The sequence below is a fragment of the Staurois parvus genome, unplaced genomic scaffold (genome assembly GCF_062004578.1).
Source record: "Staurois parvus isolate SC_StPar_1 unplaced genomic scaffold, SC_StPar_1.0 ptg000536l, whole genome shotgun sequence".
Taxonomy (NCBI): domain Eukaryota; kingdom Metazoa; phylum Chordata; class Amphibia; order Anura; family Ranidae; genus Staurois; species Staurois parvus.
In genome coordinates, this window is record NW_028318332.1 from 774625 (window position 1) to 797587 (window position 22963).

At 42.7% G+C, this 22963-nt stretch overlaps 1 protein-coding gene across 1 annotated transcript in view; it reads right to left on the reverse strand.

Annotated features, from left to right (window-relative positions):
* Positions 1 to 22963, reverse strand: part of LOC149451494 (protein unc-13 homolog B-like) — a 189968-nt gene that overhangs the window by 139630 nt on the left and 27375 nt on the right. Inside the window, exon 5 of the mRNA XM_089690608.1 lies at positions 18846 to 18973. Within this exon, the coding sequence (XP_089546734.1) occupies positions 18846 to 18973 (128 nt within the window). The remainder of the gene's footprint in view (positions 1 to 18845; positions 18974 to 22963) is intronic.

Genomic DNA, 22963 nt, shown 5'->3' on the forward strand with positions numbered 1-22963 from the left:
CGGCCGACGTTACCAGCAATGGTAAAAAAAAAAAAAAAAAAAAAAAAAAAAAAAAATCGGCCGATTTTCATCCCGTCTACAGCCGGCAAAAAGTGTCTCTGCAGAGAGCTCCGCTATTTCTTTGACAGTTCTTTGACATTTATAGCGGTTGCAACAATGTATCTATTTGTATCTATTTAGGATACAGATGTTTTTATTCGGAAACAAATAGATACAATGTTGCAACCGCTGTAAATGTCAAGGAACTGTCAAAGAAATAGCGGAGCTCTCTGCAGGGACACTTTTTGCCATACTGGAATTTCTCTCATTTTTCATCCTTCTTCTTCATCCTCATCCTCTTCATCATCCTCATCCTCTTCATCATCATCATCATCCTCCTCCTCTTCATCCTCCTCCTCCTCTTCATCCTCCTCCTCCTCTTCATCCTCCTCCTCCTCTTCATCCTCCTCCTCCTCCTCCTCCTCATCATCCTCCTCCTCATCATCCTCCTCCTCTTCATCCTCATCCTCTTCATCCTCATCCTCTTCATCCTCATCCTCTTCATCCTCATCCTCTTCATCCTCATCCTCTTCATCCTCTTCATCCTCATCCTCCTCATCATCCTCTTCATCATCCTCCTCATCATCATCATCATCCTCCTCATCCTCTTCATCATCATCATCCTCCTCATCCTCTTCATCATCATCCTCCTCATCCTCTTCATCATCCTCCTCTTCATCATCATCATCCTCCTCTTCATCATCATCATCATCCTCTTCATCATCATCATCATCCTCTTCGTCATCATCCTCTTCATCATCATCATCCTCTTCTTCACCATCATCCTCTTCTTCACCATCATCCTCTTCTTCACCATCATCCTCTTCTTCACCATCATCCTCTTCTTCATCATCATCATCATCATCATCTTCTTCATCATCATCATCATCATCATCCTCCTCTTCATCATCATCATCATCCTCCTCTTCATCATCATCATCATCATCTTCTTCTTCATCCTCTTCTTCATCATCTTCATCCTCTTCTTCTTCATCATCATCATCATCCTCTTCTTCATCATCATCATCCTTTTCTTCTTCATCATCATCCTCTTCTTCTTCATCCTCTTCTTCTTCTTCTTCTTTTTGTCTTCCTCTTGCAGGTCACTGCTCATGTGCAGATTTTTTATCAGTAAAAAAATCGGCCGATTTGCCCATCATTGCCGCGAAAATCGGCCGATCGGCAAATTCGGACGTTTTTTTTTCCAACTTTACTGAAAAAAAAATCTGCCAAAATACCGAAAAACGGCCAAACAAATAGCCCACTAACGATCCGAAAATCGGCCGATTTTCGGATCGTTAGTGGCATGCAGGTGGCATGAAGGGGTTGCGGTTGTGATGCGGTGCAGCGCTTGCACAGAAAACACTGCAAATTTCACATCGCATCTGTGTGACACCAGAATGTGCCAATATGTGGCTTGACAAAGCACAGTGGTCAGTGCAGATTATTTTCAATCCATGTTTTTTTACACTTTTCATTCACTGGTTTAACTCAGGTGATCATTAATCACAATTATCTCCGGAGATCACATGCAGCCCCTCAACCATCTACACATATCTCTGGAAATCTATACAGATCTCCTTGAAAAAATGTCTCCTCTCCTCTTCGGAAAACAATTGTCCTCCACCTCATAAACAGGGGGACAGAGAAGACTTCTCCTTGATAACTAAAATCAGATGAATTATCTGTGCTTAATAAACATACACCAATACTGCAAATGCATTGTACTGTCCAAGGCATTGCACACGAACGCATTGCACACTAGAAATGTCAAATGCGTTAGTGTGTACAGTGCATGCGTGTAAAATGCTTTAGTGCACACTGCAGTGTACAAAAGCATTGCATACTGTAATACACTGTACAAAGTAATACCGTGTACACCCACACATTGTAGACTGTAATGCACTGTACACTGTCATGCAGGATGGAGCAACGCATTGCACACTGTGATACCGTGTACACCCACACATTGTAGACTGTAATGCACTGTACACTGTCATGCAGGCTGGAGCTATGCATTGCACACTGTGATACGCTGTCCACTGTCATGCAGAATCCAGCAACGCATTGCACACTGTAATACCATGTACACCAACACATTGTAGAATGTAATGCATTATACGCAGTATACATGTCCAGATATTCAAAGATTAGCCATGAAGGCCTAGCTGGTTACCTATTGGGCGACCGCAGATAGCCGAATAACGCTACACTGCATCCAGGCAGCTCTGGGAGGGTGTCATATGACATCCTGGCAGAACGCGCTCTCCGTGATTGCTGTGTCCCAAGGACACAGCTGATCACGTGATGTGGTAAAGGCCAATCACAGTGGCTTTTTATCATGTGATCAGCCATGTCCAATGACACGCTGATCACCGGGAAATGCATTTGCCGGGTCTTGGCTGCACTTTCATCACGCTGTCAGAATGTGCGGAAAGTACTGCCGAGAACCAGCAGTTATCAAAGCAGGGGTCGGCCCCGATGATCAGTGCCCACCAGTGCCACCCAACAGTTCCACCCACCTGTGGCCAGCAGTGCCACCCACCAGTGCTGCCTCATCAACGCACATCAGTGTTGCTAAATTACCAGTTTACCAAATGTTATAATATAAACAGACTTTTATTCATTATGAGCTATTTTGTGGTTTATCGAGCAAAAAGTAAAACACACAGCAGCAAGTCAATACCACCCAAAGAAAGCTCTATTTGTCTGAAAAAACTGATATAAATTTAAGATGGGTACAATGTGGCATGACCGCACAATTGTCATTCAAAGGGTAACAGTGCAGAAAGATGAAAATTGGCCGGGACAGGAAGGGGGTAGGAGTACCCAGTAGGCAAGTGGTTAATATCATTGACCCATCAATACCCAGGAGCTAATGTACAGATAAGTAGCATGTGCACCAAGTGAGATTCTGCTAGGCCCCACCCACAAAATTGCAATTACCTGTCCCTCACATGTTATAAACATATTTGCAATGGCCACAGTTACTGTACATATAAGGATCATCTCCTCAGTTGAGAACTGTGCTCTCGCCATGTCCAAATGCCAATAAAGTTATCAAAATTTTCAACCAACACAAAACCTCCAACCACTTGTCATCCACTTACACTCCCCACAACCACTTCCGGGTGCGCGCGCACGTGATGACGGACTTCCAGGATAGCCGTTCATGCGCCATGCGGACACCTGTTTGGTGCTTATTTGTTTGCAATCGCGCATTTCTATGCACGGCTATGATAGCTTTCGCAAATGTGTGTTTCTTATTGATTTGTTTTTTTTTAACCTTGGCTAATATTTGTTACCAAAGGCCAAAAATCAACAAAGTGTGTACTATTTTATTACTGTAAATCGAATTGTAGAAAACCTGTAGCTGGCTGCACAGTGAATGTGACCTTCATTAGTACATAATATTGTGGTGCAAGTGGGTTTTTTTTTTTTTGGTTTTGAAAAAGCCAGTTTGCACACACTTGCATATTCACGCTCTTACAAGCTACATTTGAGCAGATTATATAAGTATACAAAGTAACTATTAAGGTTGTTCATATATTGAACATAAAATAAACACAAAAACATCGGTCAAACATTTATTGATCAAATATATCTTCATTTATTTGGTCAGCAGGAACAAGTAGGTACAGTCAATATCTTGGTGAGTCACAAAAATAGGATTGATGTGGCAAAAATAAAACACTCCTGCTCATAAGAGCTTACAATCTAAAGATACTTCTAGTGAACTGTGCGTGCTCAGGTTATAGCAGGAAACAAAGGGGAAGATGAATCAAGTAACATTTTCGTGCACATAAGATTTACTTACACAATCACTTAGTATGAAGATCCATTCAAAAAAAAAAGTCTACAGATCAAAATATCAAGAAAACAAAGCATGTGAAAAAAAAACCCTCCCACCTCTACAAATCCCCTCCCACCTCTACAAACCCCCTACACATACATTTGTCAGCAGGTTTGTCAGAAAAATGCATTGGAGTCTAAATAAGCAAGCAAAATTAAAACAAGAGCAGATTTTAAACAAAATGATTGACATGTGTGAGGCTTTCAATGCAAAGAGAAAAAACACAATCATTGTGCAATAACACACAAACACACTTTACAAGGCCAAAAATATGCAAACGTTTCCAGCCCACTTCCAAACACAGCCTGAGTAGTTGGGCAATTGCCGCATCGGATTAGATGTGACAGTGGTGTTAGCCCCCAGTAACATTGTGTGCAATTTGCCATGCAAAGGGCAAGTTGCTGGCCATGCCAATTGCATGACAAGTCGCATCCAGGGTGTGCAATTTCAGGTGCGATTTGTGAATTGACATGGTACCTGATATTGGATATAATGAATGTGAATGTGAGTGTATTAACGTACGCCATTTGTTGCAGTGAGAGTTCAAAGGTATTTGAAGATTTTGGCCATTTATTAGCAATTTAACATCTAGACTCAAATAGAAATTGCAATGCTACACACAATTGAAAACACAACTAGTTAGTAAAATTGGCAACTTAAACAGTAATTTTCAATTGCATATAGTGTGAACGAAGCAGGAAAATCAACAAAGGAAATAAATCTTTGAAGGCGTGCGGTACCTGCCTGCTGGGATATGGGTCTGCTTTGTATTTGGTGGAAAAATCCATACCAGTATTTGTGACAAGTTTGATGTGTGGATTCACCAACCAAGTCTTTTCTCTCTCGCTCACTCTTCTTTGTCTCACTGGCTCGCTCTTCTCTCTCGCTCACTCTTCTGTATGTCTCTCTTTATCACTCTTCAGTATGTTTTTCTCGCTCACTCTTCTTCGTCTCACTGGCTCGCTCTTCTCTCTCTCTGTCACCTCTTTGCTTGCCAAATCCTTCACAAAAGTGGGTTGAGTGTAAACCATCATTATCAAATCTATTAGTGCTCCAGGCCCTTATCTTACCCCATTGTATGACATTCACATAAGGTGCAGCTTTGAAGGTGTTTCAACAGACAAGGCCTCATTCTAATTCACATTTTAGGGATCATTTAGACAGAAAGCAAAGATGTTGCCAGAACATCTATTTGAAGACAGCCACACACAGAGATCATGCTACTTCCTTGCCGTGGTTGGGATTCAAACCGACAACCCTAGAGTTGTGAGGCAGTAGTGCTAACCACTAATCCACGGAGCTACATTGCTAATCCAGCCTGTATTTCTGTGCTGTGAATCAATCTTAGGTCCCTGGGCAAGGTCAGTGTAACTAGATATAAATTGGCCGATTTTGCAGATCAGCCGATTTTAGCTGCAATGATCGGCAAATTGGCTGATCTTTTAACAAATAAAAAATCTGCACATGAGCCATGACCTGCAAGAAAAAGAATAAAAAAAAAAGAATAAGAAAAAGAAAAATGCAGGCCATAGATGGGGCGAAAACTGACCATTTAAAAAAAAAAAAAAATATCAGTTGTTCAATGGGCCGACGTTACCACCAATGGTAAAAAAAATTGTTCGATTTTCGCCCCATCTACGGCCTGCAAATATAATAGCAAAGTAATTACTTCTGTCCCTGCAGAGAGCTGCGCTATTATATTTGACATTAAAAAGTATAAAGGTTGCAACATTGTATCTATTTGTATCCGAATAAAAACATCTATATCCGGAATGGATACAAATAGATACAATGTTGCAACCTTTTATACTTTTTAATGTCAAATATAATAGCGGAGCTCTCTGCAGGTACAGAAGGAATGTTTCAGCTGTCATCGGGGTTTCCCACTGACAGCTGAATTTCAAATTATTTCCGTGAATTAAATAAAAAATAAAAAAACAGCGTGGGTCCCCCCTCTCATCCTTACCAAGCCCTTCAGGTCTGGTATGGATATTAAGGGGGAACTCCACACTGAAATAAAAAAAAAACAGCGTGGGTCCCCCTCAATATCCATACCAGACCCTTATCCGAGCATGCAGCCCGGCAGGTCAGGAAAGGGGGGGGACGAGCGCCCCCCCCCTCCTGAACCATACCAGGCCACATGCCCTCAACATGGGGGGGTGCTTTGGGGCAGGGGGGGCTCCCCCCCCAAAGCACCTTGTCCCCATGTTGATGAGGACAAGGGCCTCTTCCCCACAACCCTGGCCGGTGGTTGTGGGGGTCTGCGGGCAGGGGGGCTTATCAGAATCTGGAAGCCCCCTTTAACAAGGGGGCCCCCAGATCCCGGCCCACCCCCCCCTACGTGAACGAGTCTGCGGTACATGGTCCAGCAGACTCATTCACAAAAAAACTAAGTGTGGTGTAAAAAAAACACAGTACAGGGTCTTTGACAAGTCCTTTATTAAAACAATGTCCCCCGAAGTAGATCCAACGTCAATCACGGTGGCGGCAGGGACCCGAAGAAAAAAAAAAAAAAAAAAAAGGTTCCGCTCCCGTCCGAGGCTTCCAGCCTTGTGAAGAAGAGGCTAGCTGACAGTTCTTATATACGTATGGGGCGGGGCCAGCCGGGCACATCATCCCCGCCCCTTACCTATTTGAGAAATGTCACCCTGTCTCTCCACTGAGGCTAACTAGCTGAATGCAGGAGACAGTCTGACATTTCTTATATAGGTATGGGGCGGGGCCAGCCGGGAACAGCAAGCATGTGGCATGGGGCGGGTCACTCGCTCGTCCCCCCCCCTTTCCTGACCTGCCGGGCTGCATGCTCGGATAAGGGTCTGGTATGGATATTGAGGGGGACCCACGCTGTTTTTTTTTTTGAATTTCAGCGTGGAGTTCCCCCTTAATATCCATACCAGACCCGAAGGGCTTAGTATGGATGGGAGGGGGGACCCCACGCCGGTTATTTAAAAAACTGTTTATAATTCCCTGCAATACTTTGACATTCAACTGTCAGTGGGGAACTCCGCTGACAGCTGAAACATGAGCGCTGCATTGGTTTTCACTACTAAAACGCCGCAGGAGTTGATAACATAACTCATGCGGGATTGTAGGAGCGACAGCCATGTGTTAATGTTTCAACTGTCAGCGGGGTTCCCCACTGACAGCTTAATTTAAAATAATTCCCTTTATTGCAGAAATAATAAAAAGAAAGCGTGGGTCCCCCCTCCGATCTGTACCAAGCCCTTCGGATCTGGTATGGATATTAAGGGGGAACTCCACGCTGAAATTTTTTAAAAAAAACAGCGTGGGTCCCCCTCAATATCCATACCAGACCCTTATCCGAGCATGCAGCCTGGCAGGTCAGGAAAGGGGGGGGGACGAGCGAGCGCCCCCCCTCCTGAACCATACCAGGCCACATGCCCTCAATATGGGGGGTGCTTTGGGGCAGGGGGGCTCCCCCCCAAAGCACCTTGTCCCCATGTTGATGAGGACAAGGGCCTCTTCCCCACAACCCTGGCCGGTGGTTGTGGGGGTCTGCGGGCGGGGGGCTTATCAGAATCTGGAAGCCCCCTTTAACAAGGGGGCCCCCAGATCCCGCCCCCCCCCCCACGTGAAGGAGTCTGCGGTACATGCTCCCGCAGACTCCTTCACAAAAAAAAAAGTGTGGTGTAAAAAAAACACAGTACAGGGTCTTTGACAAGTCCTTTATTAAAATAATGTCCCCCGAAGTAGATCCAACGTCAATCACGGCGACGGCGGCAGGGACCCAAAAAAAAAAAAAAAGGTTCCGCTCCCGTCCGAGGCTTCCAGCCTTGTGAAGAAAAGGCTAGATGACATTTCTTAAATAGGTATGGGGCGGGGCCAGCCGGGGACATCATCCGAGTGACCCGCCCCATGTCACATGCTTGCTGTTCCCGGCTGGCCCCGCCCCATACCTATATAAGAAATGTCAGACTGTCTCCTGCATTCAGCTAGTTAGCCTCAGTGGAGAGACAGGGTGACATTTCTCAAATAGGTAAGGGGCGGGGATGATGTGCCCGGCTGGTCCCGCCCCATACCTATATAAGAACTGTCAGCTAGCCTCTTCTTCACAAGGCTGGAAGCCTCCGACGGGAGCGGAACCTTTTTTTTTTTTCTTTTTTCGGGTCCCTGCCGCCGCCGCCGTGATTGACGTTGGATCTACTTCGGGGGACATTGTTTTAATAAAGGACTTGTCAAAGACCCTGTACTGTGTTTTTTTTACACCACACTTTTTTTTTTTTGTGAAGGAGTCTGCGGGAGCATGTACTGCAGACTCCTTCACGTGGGGGGGGGGGCCGGGATCTGGGGGCCCCCTTGTTAAAGGGGGCTTCCAGATTCTGATAAGCCCCCCGCCCGCAGACCCCCACAACCACCGGCCAGGGTTGTGGGGAAGAGGCCCTTGTCCTCATCAACATGGGGACAAGGTGCTTTGGGAGGGGGGGAGCCCCCCCCTGCCTCAAAGCACCCCCCCCATGTTGAGGGCATGTGGCCTGGTATGGTTCAGGAGGGGGGGGCGCTCGCTCGTCCCCCCCCTTTCCTGACCTGCCGGGCTGCATGCTCGGATAAGGGTCTGGTATGGATATTGAGGGGGACCCACGCTGTTTTTTTTTTTAAATTTCAGCGTGGAGTTCCCCCTTAATATCCATACCAGACCTGAAGGGCTTGGTAAGGATGAGAGGGGGACCCACGCTGTTTTTTTTTTTTTTTTATTGTGGACCTTTATTTTTACATTCAGCTGTCAAAATAAATATTATCTAGACCTTTGAAATAAGTAAAATCATTACAGAAATAATTATAAAGGATAAGAAACAAAAATAGAATCACTAGAACTAAGGAAATCTAGTTAGATTACATGAAGATATGCCGAGTGCTGTTTATTAAACACAATAGACGCGAGCGAGTGCCGGCTGTCAGAGGAATCCACAGTAAGATTCACTATTAGTCAGTGGCTAAAAAGCAAATGCCCATGGCAGAAGTCTAAAATGTGTTCTGCACATGCTCAGTTGTATCTGCCAAAGACACTGCACGGGCTTCTAGATTTTTACTGTGTCGATTTCCTTGAAAAAGACGATTTTTAACACATTCTTAATTTTTTTGGAAATAGCAGATATTGTTTAAAGTGAAGTCCTGATATTTGGCAAAGCAAATTTCTAAGTGAACATGTCTCTGCAGTGATTTTTCATGGTGTTAGACGTGCTTCTTAGCAAGTCTGCTTTTGTGAGTCTGATTCCGGGTGTGTGTCTTTTTGTGAATTAGATTGGGCATCTGCTTATGGGCTCTGCTCAATAGTGAATTAGGTTGCAGGGTAAAAAATGACGGACGCCCATGAAAATTGGGCTTAAGCACATAAATATGCGCCCACGCCCAATAGTGAATCAGGGCCATTGTGTTCATATGAAAATATAAACAGTAATTTTTGCTAGGAAATTACTTTGAACCCCCAAACATCATATATTTTTTAAAACAGACACCCTAGTGAATAAAATGGTGGAAGCTGCAATTGTTTAAGTCACATAGTACTTGCACAGTGATTTTTTTCAAACGCAAATTAAAAAAAAAAGAAAAAAAAAAGAAATACACCATTTTTTTTTACTTTTAATGCACAAAAACACAATATATTGGCCAATTGTTTCGTAAAATATAGATGGTATGTCGAGTAAATAGATACCAAACATGACATGCTTTAAAACTGCGCACGCCCCATGCAATGGTGGCAAACTGCATACATTTTTAATATCCACCGGTGATGCTTTAAAAGACTTTACATGCTACCATTTTAGATTTACACAGGAGGTCTAGTGCTAGAATTACTGCCCTTGATCTGACATTTGTGGTGATACTTCACTTGCTTGGTGCAACTGCTGTTTAATTACCGACACGGGGTCCACGCTTGCACACGCAAGGGGGGGGCGAGGATGCTTAATTTTTTTATTATTATTATTATTACTGTCCCTTTAATTTTTTTTTAATCACTGTTATTGTTATCACAGGGAATTTAAATATCCCTTGTGACAGCAATAAACATTGACAGGTACTCTTTTCTGAGAAATCTGGGGTCTATTAGACTAGATATCTCCTCTGCCCTTATATTATCTGATCTCCCCAAGACTGGTGTGATCAGACCCTTCTTCAATTTAAAATGATGAAATTGTAGCTTTCTAGTTTCTGGACAATAGAGAGGATTGTCGCCATTCCGGTCTCCAATCAGCTCTATGGTCAGCTGGCAGAAACACCAGATGCTGTCTCACGTTAGCCCGAAGGCATGGGACTGCCCGAGAAAGCCGTGAAAAACAGTGTGGGGGGGGGCATCTTTTCCAACTGCTTGTAAAAGAAGTACTGCAGCGAATTAGCCAGGCATAATCCTAGTAGAACCACTCAAAGTCCACTGATGTACCTGTACGTTGCTGGTCCTTGTTGGGTATATATGCTATATATATTTTTTTTTTGCAGCTGTGGGCTGAATTAAAAAAAGAGAAGAAATCTCTGCCAGAAAAAGGGTGTGGTATGCCCACCAATAGAATATACCGTCCTGCATCCACCCACTTATAATGATGGGCACACATAAAATGTTTTTTTTTTCTGTGTCTGCTACAGACATTTTTTTTGGTGCCTTTTGGGTTGGGGTACCAGGAATGGCATCGGGTAAATGACTCTCATGCAGCCGGCTCACTGCATCTGTGTTGGGGGTTTGGGCCATAGCAACTTCTGGATACAAAAGAGCCGTGATGATCTCTTCCTGGAATTTTAGGCAGGATCCACTTTGTCCAGTTGCTTTGTAAAGCACAAAAGCATTATATAGAGCCAATTGAAATAAAGATACTTTTTTGTACCAGTGTCTGGCTTTTTGGGAAACTAAGTACAGATTCATCCTCTTGTCATTGAAGTCCACCCCTCCCATGCTAAGGTTATAGTCATGGACACAGAGGGGCTTCCCAACAACACCAGCTGCTGTGGAAATTTGGATGGTCATGTCTGCGTGAATGGAAGACAGGACAAAAACTTCCCGTTTGGCCTTCCACTCCAGTGCGAGCAATTCATCATTTCTCAAGCAGACTTTTTCACCCTAAGACAGGTATTTACAAGCTGTTGGGGGAAGTCCTGGCGATTAGCTTGCACAGTGCCACATGCGCCTATTCCAAGATTGTATAAATGTCTAAATAGTGGCACGCTTGTATAAAAATTGTCCACATATAAGTGGTACCCCATATGGAAAAAGGATGACACCAAGTCCCAAACTATTTTGCCACTGCTCCCCATGTGGTCTGGGCATCTGGGGGACTCCACGTGACTATCTTTTCCCTCGTAAATCTGAAAATTACATGTATAGCCGGTTGTCCTCTCACAGGTCTTATACATCTTGACCCCATATCTGGCACGCTTGCTGGGGAGAAATTGTTTGAATGCAAGGCGGCTAGAATAACTAATGAGGGACTCATCAACACAGATGTTTTGCTTGGGAGTGTAAATATCTCCAAATTTGTGGTTAAGATGATTTACAAAGGGACGAATTTTGTGGAGCCAGTCAAATGCAGGGTCACCCCGAGGACGACAGAGTGTATGGACATTGAAATGCATAAATTGCATTATATTCTCATATCTATGCCTGGCCATGGCAGCAGAGAACACGCTGCATATGATGAACCGGGTCAGTGGATCAATACAACGCCAATTCATTTTTTTTAGTAATGCCCATATTGCGGGTTAGGCCTAAAAAACTTTTAATGCAGAAACCATAATAGGTTTCCATGCAAATGGTCTGGAAAGGTTTGAATCTGGGTTGGCGGCAATAAATTGTTGTGCATATAAATTTCTTTGATCCACAATCAATGCAGACAGATCTTCCGTGAAACACAGCTCCAAAAAAATAAATAAATAAATAAATAAAGGAGAGTAGTTAAATTTGCTGTTACCACCTGAATACCAGGTTGGGCAGTGAATGGGGGCAGTACAGGTGCTGCAGAACTTGTGGGCTGTCAATCAGGATTTGCAAGCACATCCGGAAGGACACCATGACAGGTCTGTGTGCAAATTCTTGGTGGCTGCAGAATATTACTTGTGCTAGCCACCACACCAGCGTGTACTGCACTTATAGGATTTGCCACGTCACCAGGTGATACTGCAGTGCTGGTATGTATAAGACCAAGATGTACTAGGCCGCTGGTGCTCTCCAGTTCACCAAAAGGTTGAGCGGCACTAGTACTGGCACTCTGCTGCATATGAGAATCATCATGTAATTGTACCACCTCAGCAACCTGGGAACAGGGTTGGGTACGCCTGACCTTAGCAGGGACCTCTACTCCATTATCTGAGCTGTCAGGGTGCCGCTGCTGTCTACAGGTTCATATTCTGAGCCTCATTCTGTCAGTGAGGCTTCCCCTTTGCTCTCACCTGACATGGTCAGAATCCTGTAGGGCTCTTCACAGTAGCTGCATGTGTACCTTTTGTTGGACATTTTGGCCACTAAATTTATAGGTACCTAGTGTGTCTCACAGGAAAAAGAGCACCTGGCTGTCAGGGATTGCTACAGAAAAATTTACCTGCAAGTGCTAGCAGAGATCAGGCCTGATTCTGCTAACACTGCGGTTTTGTGTGCAATGTATCAAGTGACAGATCTACTGACACTGCACTTGCTGGGAGAATAGGGAGTAAGAGTAAGCTTAGGGGCTAAACGCAGGTGATGGTAGGTGCCAGGGCTGATCCTGCTAACACTGCATTTTTGGGAACACTATACTATTGTGAACACTGGTATAGTTCTGATCTGATCAAAGATATTGATTCGTTCAGACACTATACTAGCAATGGAGGTTTATTGTGTATGTGAGCGTGTTCCTGGCAATCAAAGGGTTAAATGTGATGACTGATGTAGTGGCGATCTGACGCTATCTGTAGTCGTCTGTGACGCAGATACAGTGATCAATAAGAAGAAAAAAAAAATCTGTATGCTGTACTGATGACACTGGTGACAGGGTAGTGAAAGGGTTAACTGGGGGGCAATTGTGTGTGTGTGTGTCTTTTGACTCACGTGGATCTGCTTTCTTCTCTCTCTGGAATGGAATGAGCCCAGGGAGAGAAGATTGCATCATTTCTTGTACCTGTCTAAATGTAAAACACAAGGAACAGGAAGATCTGTGATAGGGCAGGGATCAATCAGGCGATCCAGGATGAACATCATTAGCCTGAATCTGCAGAATGATCGGTTGGGCACTGAATCACAGAACCACCAGGTCGGCATGCACGTGTAAGCCCGACCGACGATCACGGCAGGAGCGCGAATCGTGTATATATACGTGATTTTGCGCAGGGAGTCCGCCCCTTAGCAGTAATTCTGATATAGGGTGGAGCTAAAGCCGTTAAGCTGTTCTTGGTCTAATTAATTATTTGAAAATCCTCAAGATATGTTGGTAAGTGCTGGGTGAACGAGTCAAATGGGTCATTTTCAGGTGTGCAGAGAAATCACAAAACCATTCAGCTGCTTCGCAGAGGGTGGCACATATATATATATATATATATACACACACACACACACACACACACACATATACATATACACACACATACACACATATTTACATATATACACACACACACATATACATATACACACACATACACACACACACACACACACACACACATAGATACAGGTACATACATATATATATACACATACATACACACACATATATATACACATATACACACACGGTACACCTTGCTAGTGCCAAGAAAATATCCCCCACACCCTTACACTACCACCAGCCTGAACTGTTAATACAAGACAGGATGGATCCATGCTTTCATGTTGTTCACGTGAAATTATGACCTCACCATCTGAATGTTGCAGCAATCAGTCTGCCCATGCTCATCTGACCTCTGACATCAACAAGGCATTTTCATCCACACAATTGCCGCTCACTGGATATTTTCTCTTTTTCAGACCACTCCCTGTAAACCCTAGAGATGATTGTGCATGAAAATCCCAGTAGATAAGCAGTTTTTGAAATACTCAGACCAGCCTACCTGGCACCAACAACTTTGCCATGTTCAAAGCCACTTAAATCCCCTTTCTTCCCCATCCTGATGCTGGGTTTGAACTTCAGTAAGTTGTCTTCACCACATCTAGATGCATAAATGCACTGAATTTCTGCCATGTGATTAGCTGATTAGCAATCTGTGGTACCAAGCAATTGAACAGGTGTACCTAATAAAGTGGCAAGTAAGTGTATCTTTTCCCGGTAGATTGCCCTGCAGGCAGGCATACATTCACAGTCACTCTTTGGTTCAATACGCTGTCTAAGGGATGTTCTTTTTGTTTTTATTTTTTGAGTAACTGGGATAGGGTTGTGGGAATTGAGTGGGATATTCCAAAAAAGAAAACTATGTACAGGTTGTAGACAATAAACTATCTGAAAAGTGAAGCAATAGCAATAGCAAACTGTGGACTTGACTTTGTAGTGGAAGCAGTTAAAAGCCACTTTACTTTCTCAAAACCAGAGCAGAGTCCCTTCACATAGAATTAGATAGACTGAGCTCCTTAGGATACCAGCCAATGTCCCCTTCAGACAAACACACAGTTTATTTTCTAGCACAAGAGGGGTGGCAGCAGCCCCAAAGTCTCTAAGATTTCTCACAGCAGTGTGTACTCACAAATGTCCAGGAAAAGTTGGTTGCCTCCTTCCAACAACCATGCAACACCTTTCTCCTGTGATACCAGACTAGTGCTTTAGATGACAACCCCTCAGTCAGCTCTATGTAGCTTCCACATCCAGGCCCTCAGATAGTCCACCTAAAGCCTCACAAACAGCAAGAACATGGCAGAGCTACCCAGAGGGCAACATGCCCTCATGGCTGGAGTTCCCCTTCATAGGCAAAGACCCAGAAACTCCCAGTTTCCCAGAAATTTTTTACAGACTCCTAGCAGCCTTCAGGGCTACCCTCCAAGGATTGGCCAGGACTGTACAAATATTCATACTTCTATTTGCATTGCTCCACACCTATGTTCCAGAGGATTCTACTGTTTTCTAGAAAGCAGAGGAAACAAGCAAGCAGCAGCTGAAACACTGAGCAGACCTAAACAATCACATGCAGTGAGACAAGGCAAATTTGCCTAATCTAAATCCAACTAATCCTAGCACTTATCTAGGAGGGTGAGATATATATGTGTGGCACTAAAAGCCCTAAACCCAGCCCCCAAGTGACAGCAGTGCTCCCTGAGCACAGGAGGTGTTTTTGCTTTCACAGGAGTGCTCAGACCTGGTGGGCCATGGCAATGGAAAGAGTATGCTTTCTATTATACCTGGGAAAAAAGACAGCAGCAAAGTATGTGGAAGGTCAGTATAAAAAGAGGGTGCCTGCTAGCCAACAAACAGCAAAAAAAAAAAAATACAGGTTCATTATGAGCATTTTTTTAATGTAAAAGGTAAAGTTTTTTTGTAAATAGTATACTATGGTTCAAGCGCTACATACCTTTCATAAAAAGTGAAGATTTCCATGGAAATCACAAACATTCCATTCAAACATCTAAATATGTCAGAAATACTCACCAACATTGTGTACACACATCGCAGAAGTGTCATTCATTCTATGCATACAATTAACCCTTTTTTAAATATAAAAATGATTTGATTTTTATATATTTAAAAAATGTATATATTTAAAGCTACCACTTTTTACAGAAACACTGTCGGAGTCTGTTTATAAATGCTTCACATAAGATTCATACAATTTTTACCCAGAATTCACACATTTTTATGCTTGATCTGGTTACAAAAGGGTAAGGATTTTGGGTGATAGATGTGTAAATCCTGTGTGGAAACATTTATAAATAAACCCCATTGACATAGATTGGGAAAATAAATGGTAAGATAAAAAAAAAAAAGAAGGTATCAACCACAGAGGTGGGCATTATTTTAATGTGCTTCTAAAGGCTGAAGGTTTTCTACCTTCATGCATTCTATGCATGAAGGTAAAAAACTTTCAGTGTGCAGCTCACCCCACAGCCTCCCCAATACTTACCTGAGCCTGATCGCGATTCAGCGTTGTACACAGGTGCCTCGGCTCTCCCAGGTCTCTATCTCCTCATTGGCTGAGACAAAGCAGCAGGAGCCATTGGCTCCTGTTGCTGTAAATCACAACCAACTAGGAGGGAACAAGGACAGGGCCAAGCCTTGCTTGGTATATCTTATGAACATACAAGGCGTGAGCATGCACAAGTACCCCCCCAGAGCAGTCAGCTTGCTCTTGGGGCACTCAGCAGGGGGGAGGGGCCAGGAGAGCCAGGGTGACTCGAGAAGAACAGGATTGGCGCTGCTCTGTGCAAAACCATTGCACAGAGTAGGTAAGTATAGCATGTTTGTTATTTTAATGAAAAAAAAAAAGCTGGATAAAAAAAAAATAATAATAATGGTAATAGCGTTTTTTAGTAGCGATTTGTGTTTTTTTCTGCTAGAAAAATGCTCCAAAAACAAATTTTACTTCTGCTCCTAGATGCTGAAGCGCAAAAAAGGCTAATAGCCTAGTGTGCATGGACACATAGGATAACACTATTTTGCTTCTAGGAGCAGAAAAAAATGATAAAGATTGTAGGAGCTTAAAAAAAAAAAAAAAAAAAAAAAAAAAACACTATTGTGCATGGAACCTAATATATTTCTTTACAAAGAGCAATTATAACAGACAGCAAACTGATGTAGCATATATCAGCTCAGTAACACAAATGTTGCAAAACACTGCTTTTCGAGCCGCATCCTTAACAATTGAAATAGCCCTGCTATGTGATGTTATCAGCCAAATGATCAAATGGTCAAGAAAACGCCAACTGAACACAGAGAGATTTGACAATACAGAGAATAAAAGTCAATGAAGCCATCTCAGTAACAGGAATGATTAGGAATAGTTTCCACACTTGACCACTGGCTGGAATCACAATACAGTGTAGAGTATCAGAAAAGTTCACATGCAAAACAAACAGGGGTTGATTTACTAAAACTGGAGAGTGCAAAATCTAGTGCAGCTCTGCATGGTAGCCAATCAGCTTCTAACTTCAGCTTGTTCAATTAAGCTTTGACAAAAAAACTGGAAGCTGATTGGTTTCTATGCAGATCTGTAGCAGACTATTTCACTCTCCAGTTTTAGTAAAATCAACCCCACAGTGTAACACATTTTAGAACAAATACTTGTGGTTCCCTGAAAACACCTCTCACCAGGAGGATGACTATAGTATTTAGTTTCTATCCCTTGGGCTCATCCAGTAGATGAAGGGAGCCCTGGATTGTGGGAGCTCAGCAGGTTGTGCAGAATGGAGATAAAAAGGAGTCAAGGAAAAGCAAAGAAAGCGATTAAAAAAAAAGGAGGCACATCACTACAACACTTTAAGTGATTCTTTCACCTAAAGCGGTTGTAAACCTCAAACAAGAAATATGAGCAAAGCATATCCCTCTATACTGTGTAAGGCTAGGTTTAAACCTATGCAATTTGCGTTTGATCCATTTCTGCAGTGCGTTTTGCATTTTTGCACATACATTTTTGACGCATTTTCTTTTTTCTTGTCGCTAGGCAGATTAAAACGAAAAACGTGTCAAAAACACACTACATGCTTTTCTGCAGCGTCTCCATTGAAGTCTATAGAACCAAAAAAGCAACTTTTTGCATTTAAAAAAGTCCCTGACCCTTTCCAAGAAACGCACTGGGTGAAAACGCGGAGATGTGAACGTGTCCCATAGGAAATCATGTTAAATGGATTACAGTGCGTTTCGGCAAAACGCTGTGGAAAACACTGATGCGTGAACCTAGACTAAGTGTCTCAATTAAGAGCACCAAGTGTAATTTCTTTGCTGCCTCCTTCCTCCAACCTGAATCACTGACACCAAGAGAAAAATCTCACTGAGCTCTGCAATGTGTAATTTCAGCTTTCTGCCTCTTTTCTCTGAACTCTCAGACAATAAATTCAGCACTTTGAACAGATGTAGAGAAGAGAAAACTGCCGATAAACACGTACAACATGTGTAGGAGGATGTGTTTCATCCTCCTACATAAGAGGATGCTTTTGCGTATCACCTGAAGATAGCCCCCTCACTGGGTATATGTGAGGATTTACAGCCACTTCAATAAAACAAAAAAGAAAGCTGCTAACAGTTATAGATTGCAGGTATCTATGATTGTCTGTATGTATCTGCAGGAGCTCTCATTGCTCTGACTATGGCCGAATGCTGGGCCATTCTGAATGGTTAAAATGTCATTTTCTGGTAGTGATGGAACTTGCCTTTCCAGTTCTACCCAGGGGCGGACTGACCATTTGGAAACTCGGGCACTGCCCGAGGGCCCGGGGTCAGTAGGGGGCCCCATGAGATGCCCCTGGTACCTTTTTCATAGGCTTTTTTGAGTTTGGGGAAGGACATAGGGGCCCCATGATCCCCTATTGCCCGGGGGCCCCATGAGTTGTCAGTCCGCCCCTGGTTCTACCTATATACACTCCTATCGGCCAATAAAGAAGCCAATGCATTTCATGTGCTCTGCCAATTATTCCTATGGAAGATTCCCCACACAGTAAAGTACAAATAAACTGCAGCAAGCAGATAAAGGAATACACCATACACAAATGCATGGAATAAATTGTACAAAACTCCTTGCTTGTTTTAGACCAAGTTTCACATCTCATTCTAAAATAGGCTGAGACCTTTCATGTGTGTAGAAAACAACTGAAGGCAACATTTGTCATCTTTCAGTCTTTGCAATGTTTTGTAAGTCCTATCAGTCCTATAGAAAGAAGGGATAGAGTCTGCTCACTGTATGGGTAATGTAAGCAAAGACCAGGAAATATCTTTGTGTGGAAATAGAGACTGTTGGAGTATCGCCAGCATATTGTCTCTGGGGAAACATATTGTGAATGGTATAGCAGACATAATATCACTTTACGAGGAAATGTATGAATTTCTTTTGGACAAATCATTTTCACTTACCATATGGCTCTGCAAAGAACAGATCCAATAATATTTCATGGGAGGTTGGGGATCTGATTCCACACACTTCACTTCCTTCAGTTTCAACTTCAGAATATAAAGTCCACCATTCACCAGATCCTTCCTGAGACAATGTAATAAATAATAGTTAGCACACAACCTATACACTGCCATGAACCTCATGCACAGAACAAAGTAACATACACAGAAACAAATTATGTTCTTTTTTTTTTTATTTCCCATACTGCGATAGGAGGAAACAAAATGTTTCAATGGTCACTATAGGCAACAAGAAATATCCTTCTTCCATTTACTGTATATGTGAGTGAGGACACAATTATTTAAAGTAGATGCAGACCCTAACATTTTGGGCTAGTTTTCACTAGTGTTGCTCTCTGAAGAGCAACCTGCATTTATATAGCTATTCAGAGGGCATTTGACAGGTGGTGAGAAGGCATTGTACTGCCTCTTCACTGTCTGTTTTAATCCCGTAAACCCTGCACTAGTGTTCCACGACCATGTGCAATGCATGCAATTGTGGAGCACCCCCATTCAGTAAAATGAGTCACATTCATCAAGCGGTACTACCTTCTGAATACGACAGAGGAGATAATTTCTCAGGACTGACTTCCCGATGGTGACATCAGTGCAGCATTCCTGTGTAATGGGTTTTGAAGGAAGCAATCTGCACAGGAACCTTTTATGACAAAGTGACAACACATGAGCATGACTATGGGACAGGACAGAGCGTTGTAAGCCTATAACAGGAAGTGTCTAAACAAGCAGGATCATCAAGTATTATTTTAACGAAAGCTGCAAATCTGAAAATATGGAGAATTACTTAACATGAAAATGATCATGTTTACTACTTTAAAAGTGGACACGCAGGTGTCTATTTATAAAAACAATTTGAATGATTGTGACAAGTATTTGCCCCTTCTTCACAAAGATAAACTGTCAGCTTCATCTAGTGACCATAATGTGATATTTATCCTAAAATACCGCAATCAGAAAATATACTGCATTATGACCACTAGATGAAGATGGCGATCATAGGAAATCCCTGTATTAAGAAAAATACTATCAGAATTCGTGAAGGATGGGAAAATACTTGTCACATTCATCCAATTTTGTTTAATAAATAGACCGCTAACACAAAACTTTCCAGATGACAGTAATGAAATCAATTTGTGTCTTACAAAACAGAGCTTTCCACATACTGTACATTAAAAGATATGCATTTTATTAGTACTTTTTCCTGTTTGCTTTTTTCCTGTAGATATGGTTAAAGTAGAATATATTTTATTTTGAGTAGGTAATGTTTAGAATCTCCATCAGAATTGAATTGCTGTGTGCCTTCCTTTTGGGTTGATTTCTATCGCACTTCATATTCCAGGAACTGTTTTCATACACAGAAAGGTTTGGGAAATCCCTCTATTGCGGACACAGAAGCAATAAAATATATATATATTTTTTTATTTTTATTTTTTTATTTTTTTTAAGTAAAATTGGTCAGGGTTAGTGTGGGCAGCACAGTGGCTAAATGGTTAGCACTTCCGCCTGGCAGTACTACGGTCATTGGTTCGAATCCCAACCACGGCACCACCTGCCTGGAGTTTGTATGTTCTCCCTGTGCCTGGGTGGGTTTCCTTCGGGTACTCCGGTTTCCTTCCACACTCCAAAGACATGCTGGTAGGTGATTTGGATCCTGTCTAATTTGGCCCTAGTATGTGTATGTATGAATGGGAGTTAGGGACTTTAGATTGTACACCCCTTGAGGGTTAAGGACTGATGTGAATGCACTATATATATATATATATATATAGCACTGCGTAAATTGACGACGATATACAAGTACCTGAAATAAATAAATCAGGGTCATTGCTTTCTGTGCCTCATTTTGGAGGCCTTCCTTGATTTATCATGAAACTAAAGACATTTCCTAATGAGGGTGCAGACAGCAGTAAAACCATACATGGAGTTCCAATCCTTTCCCTCTCTATCTAAAACCAAAGAAAGGTTTAAATGGAGTTCCAACTCTACAAAAGTCTATGGTTGTAGTGCCTCATTGGAGTTGTTGTTTTGATGCCATCTACTTTTTATTTAAAATGTTTTGCCACTTTTTCACATTTTTAAAAAGACCCTGTCATCAATGTAAAGTATGCAGGTAAAAATCACAGAAAATATAAGTATTTCAAATGCTTACAGTGTTTTCCCCTTTTTGTATTTTTTTTTATGTTTTTTTCTTCATTTACTTGCAATGTACATCTGACCATGTCAATTCCCAAGTGCATCCTCTGCCTTTCCTCATTACTGTCTGCACTGGATCAACCTCTCCTCATTACTGTCTGCATTGGCACAACCTGTCCTCTCCCTCTTCTCATTACTGTCTGCACTGGCCCAACATCTCTGCCTCTCCTCTCCCCTCTTCATTACTGTCTGCATTGGCCAAACCTTTCTGCCCCTCTCTTCACCAACCTTTTATAGGAAGAAGTGAAGGATAATACTACAGAGTGCCACTTGAATGACAGCTCTGAATCTGCTGGGGCTGGGGACATCACATTTAAGATGGCAAATAAAGAGCTTTAGTCAATTTAGCTGTGCACCGACTGGTGTCCTCTAAGCATGGAGTGATTTAACTCAGTTACACACCGTGTTGACATTGCTTCAGCAGGGAGTGCTAGAGTTAATATTTTGTGTTAAGGATATTTAATAAACTGCCCAATCACCAGGCTTGGAAGCCGTGTGTTTGCATGCTGGGAGAGATATTAAATATCTCAGACACTTCCAGGTTCATGGCCTTTCCTCTAAGGTTTAACCCAAGATGGATGCTGCTGTAACATAACATCTTGCTCCTTGGCCCTAAAGTCCCGTTCACACTTGGACGATTAGGAATCGTAGGCAGATTTGGCACAATTCTGCCCACAATTCCAAACTGCAGCACAAAGCGCAACATGCTTTTGGAAGCCAGGATACTAACTGCACTCCACCTCAATGTATCTAGCCTAGGAGCAAGCATCGCCAGAAAAGGATGGTGCCCTTGGAATAGAGCTCACATATGAGGAAACAGCACATCGGGCTGCACACTGAGTGGCATGTTTTGCTGAAAGCCCAGGGCCTGAAACACTCACTGAGCTGCACAGGAGGTAACCGTTCTCCAGCATACTATCCTACACTCTGCCCAGTGGCTGCTGCTCTCTCAAGTTCCTCACAGTAAATCCCTTGCCCAGCCACAGAGTGGTAAGCTGACAGCTGCAGGATATACAATTGTGCTGATAGATGTGTGGTCAGCAGTGTCACTCTCTCCTCTGCTCTCCAGGGGCACGCAGGTTGAGAGAGCACAAGCACCCTGCAACCTTGTGCAGTAGAGTGATCAAGGGGTTAAAGTATCACCTCCTCACCACCTTCTTTAACCCTACGGACCCTGCACTGGCATGCGGTTTTGGAGCATTTGTGGAGTTGCCCCATTCATTTGAATTGGTCGCAATCGATAACAGATAGTATATCTCCTGCCGAAGCATGTATATACCCTTGGCTGCTGCCTCTGGGGCTAAAGAGAATAGGGGTCTGTGTTCTCGTGTGGTACAATTGTGCAGTCCATCTAAATGATAAAACAAAAACCACACGAATGCATGCAAAGTAATAAATAACTAAAGTTGCAAACACAAAAAGAGGAGATCCTCTCTAATCAATAACTGGTGTTGCACAAATTTATATATATATATACACACACACATACACACACGCAAATGAGCATAGGTGCCAAAAAATTATATAACTAATAAATACCATTCAATAAATCATATATTTACAAATGTGTTAGAAATAATCACAAGTAAAAAAAGTGCTCAATAATGAGTAAAAAAAGCAATCCAAAAAGGAACAATACTGTGCACACTTGTTTCCAAAATGTAGCAGACCCCTCTAAGTGGATGTTACAGTCCCCTTTAAAGTGAATGTTTCAGGGTCCTCCTTTTAGCTTCCATAAACACCAACGCGACCAAACACCAGTGAGATGGATGCTTACCAGATATGCTGACCTCTTAGTAAGACAGGTCAGCATCTGCTTTATAACATAGACCCAGGCTGGAATTCATATTCTCAAACCAGACCT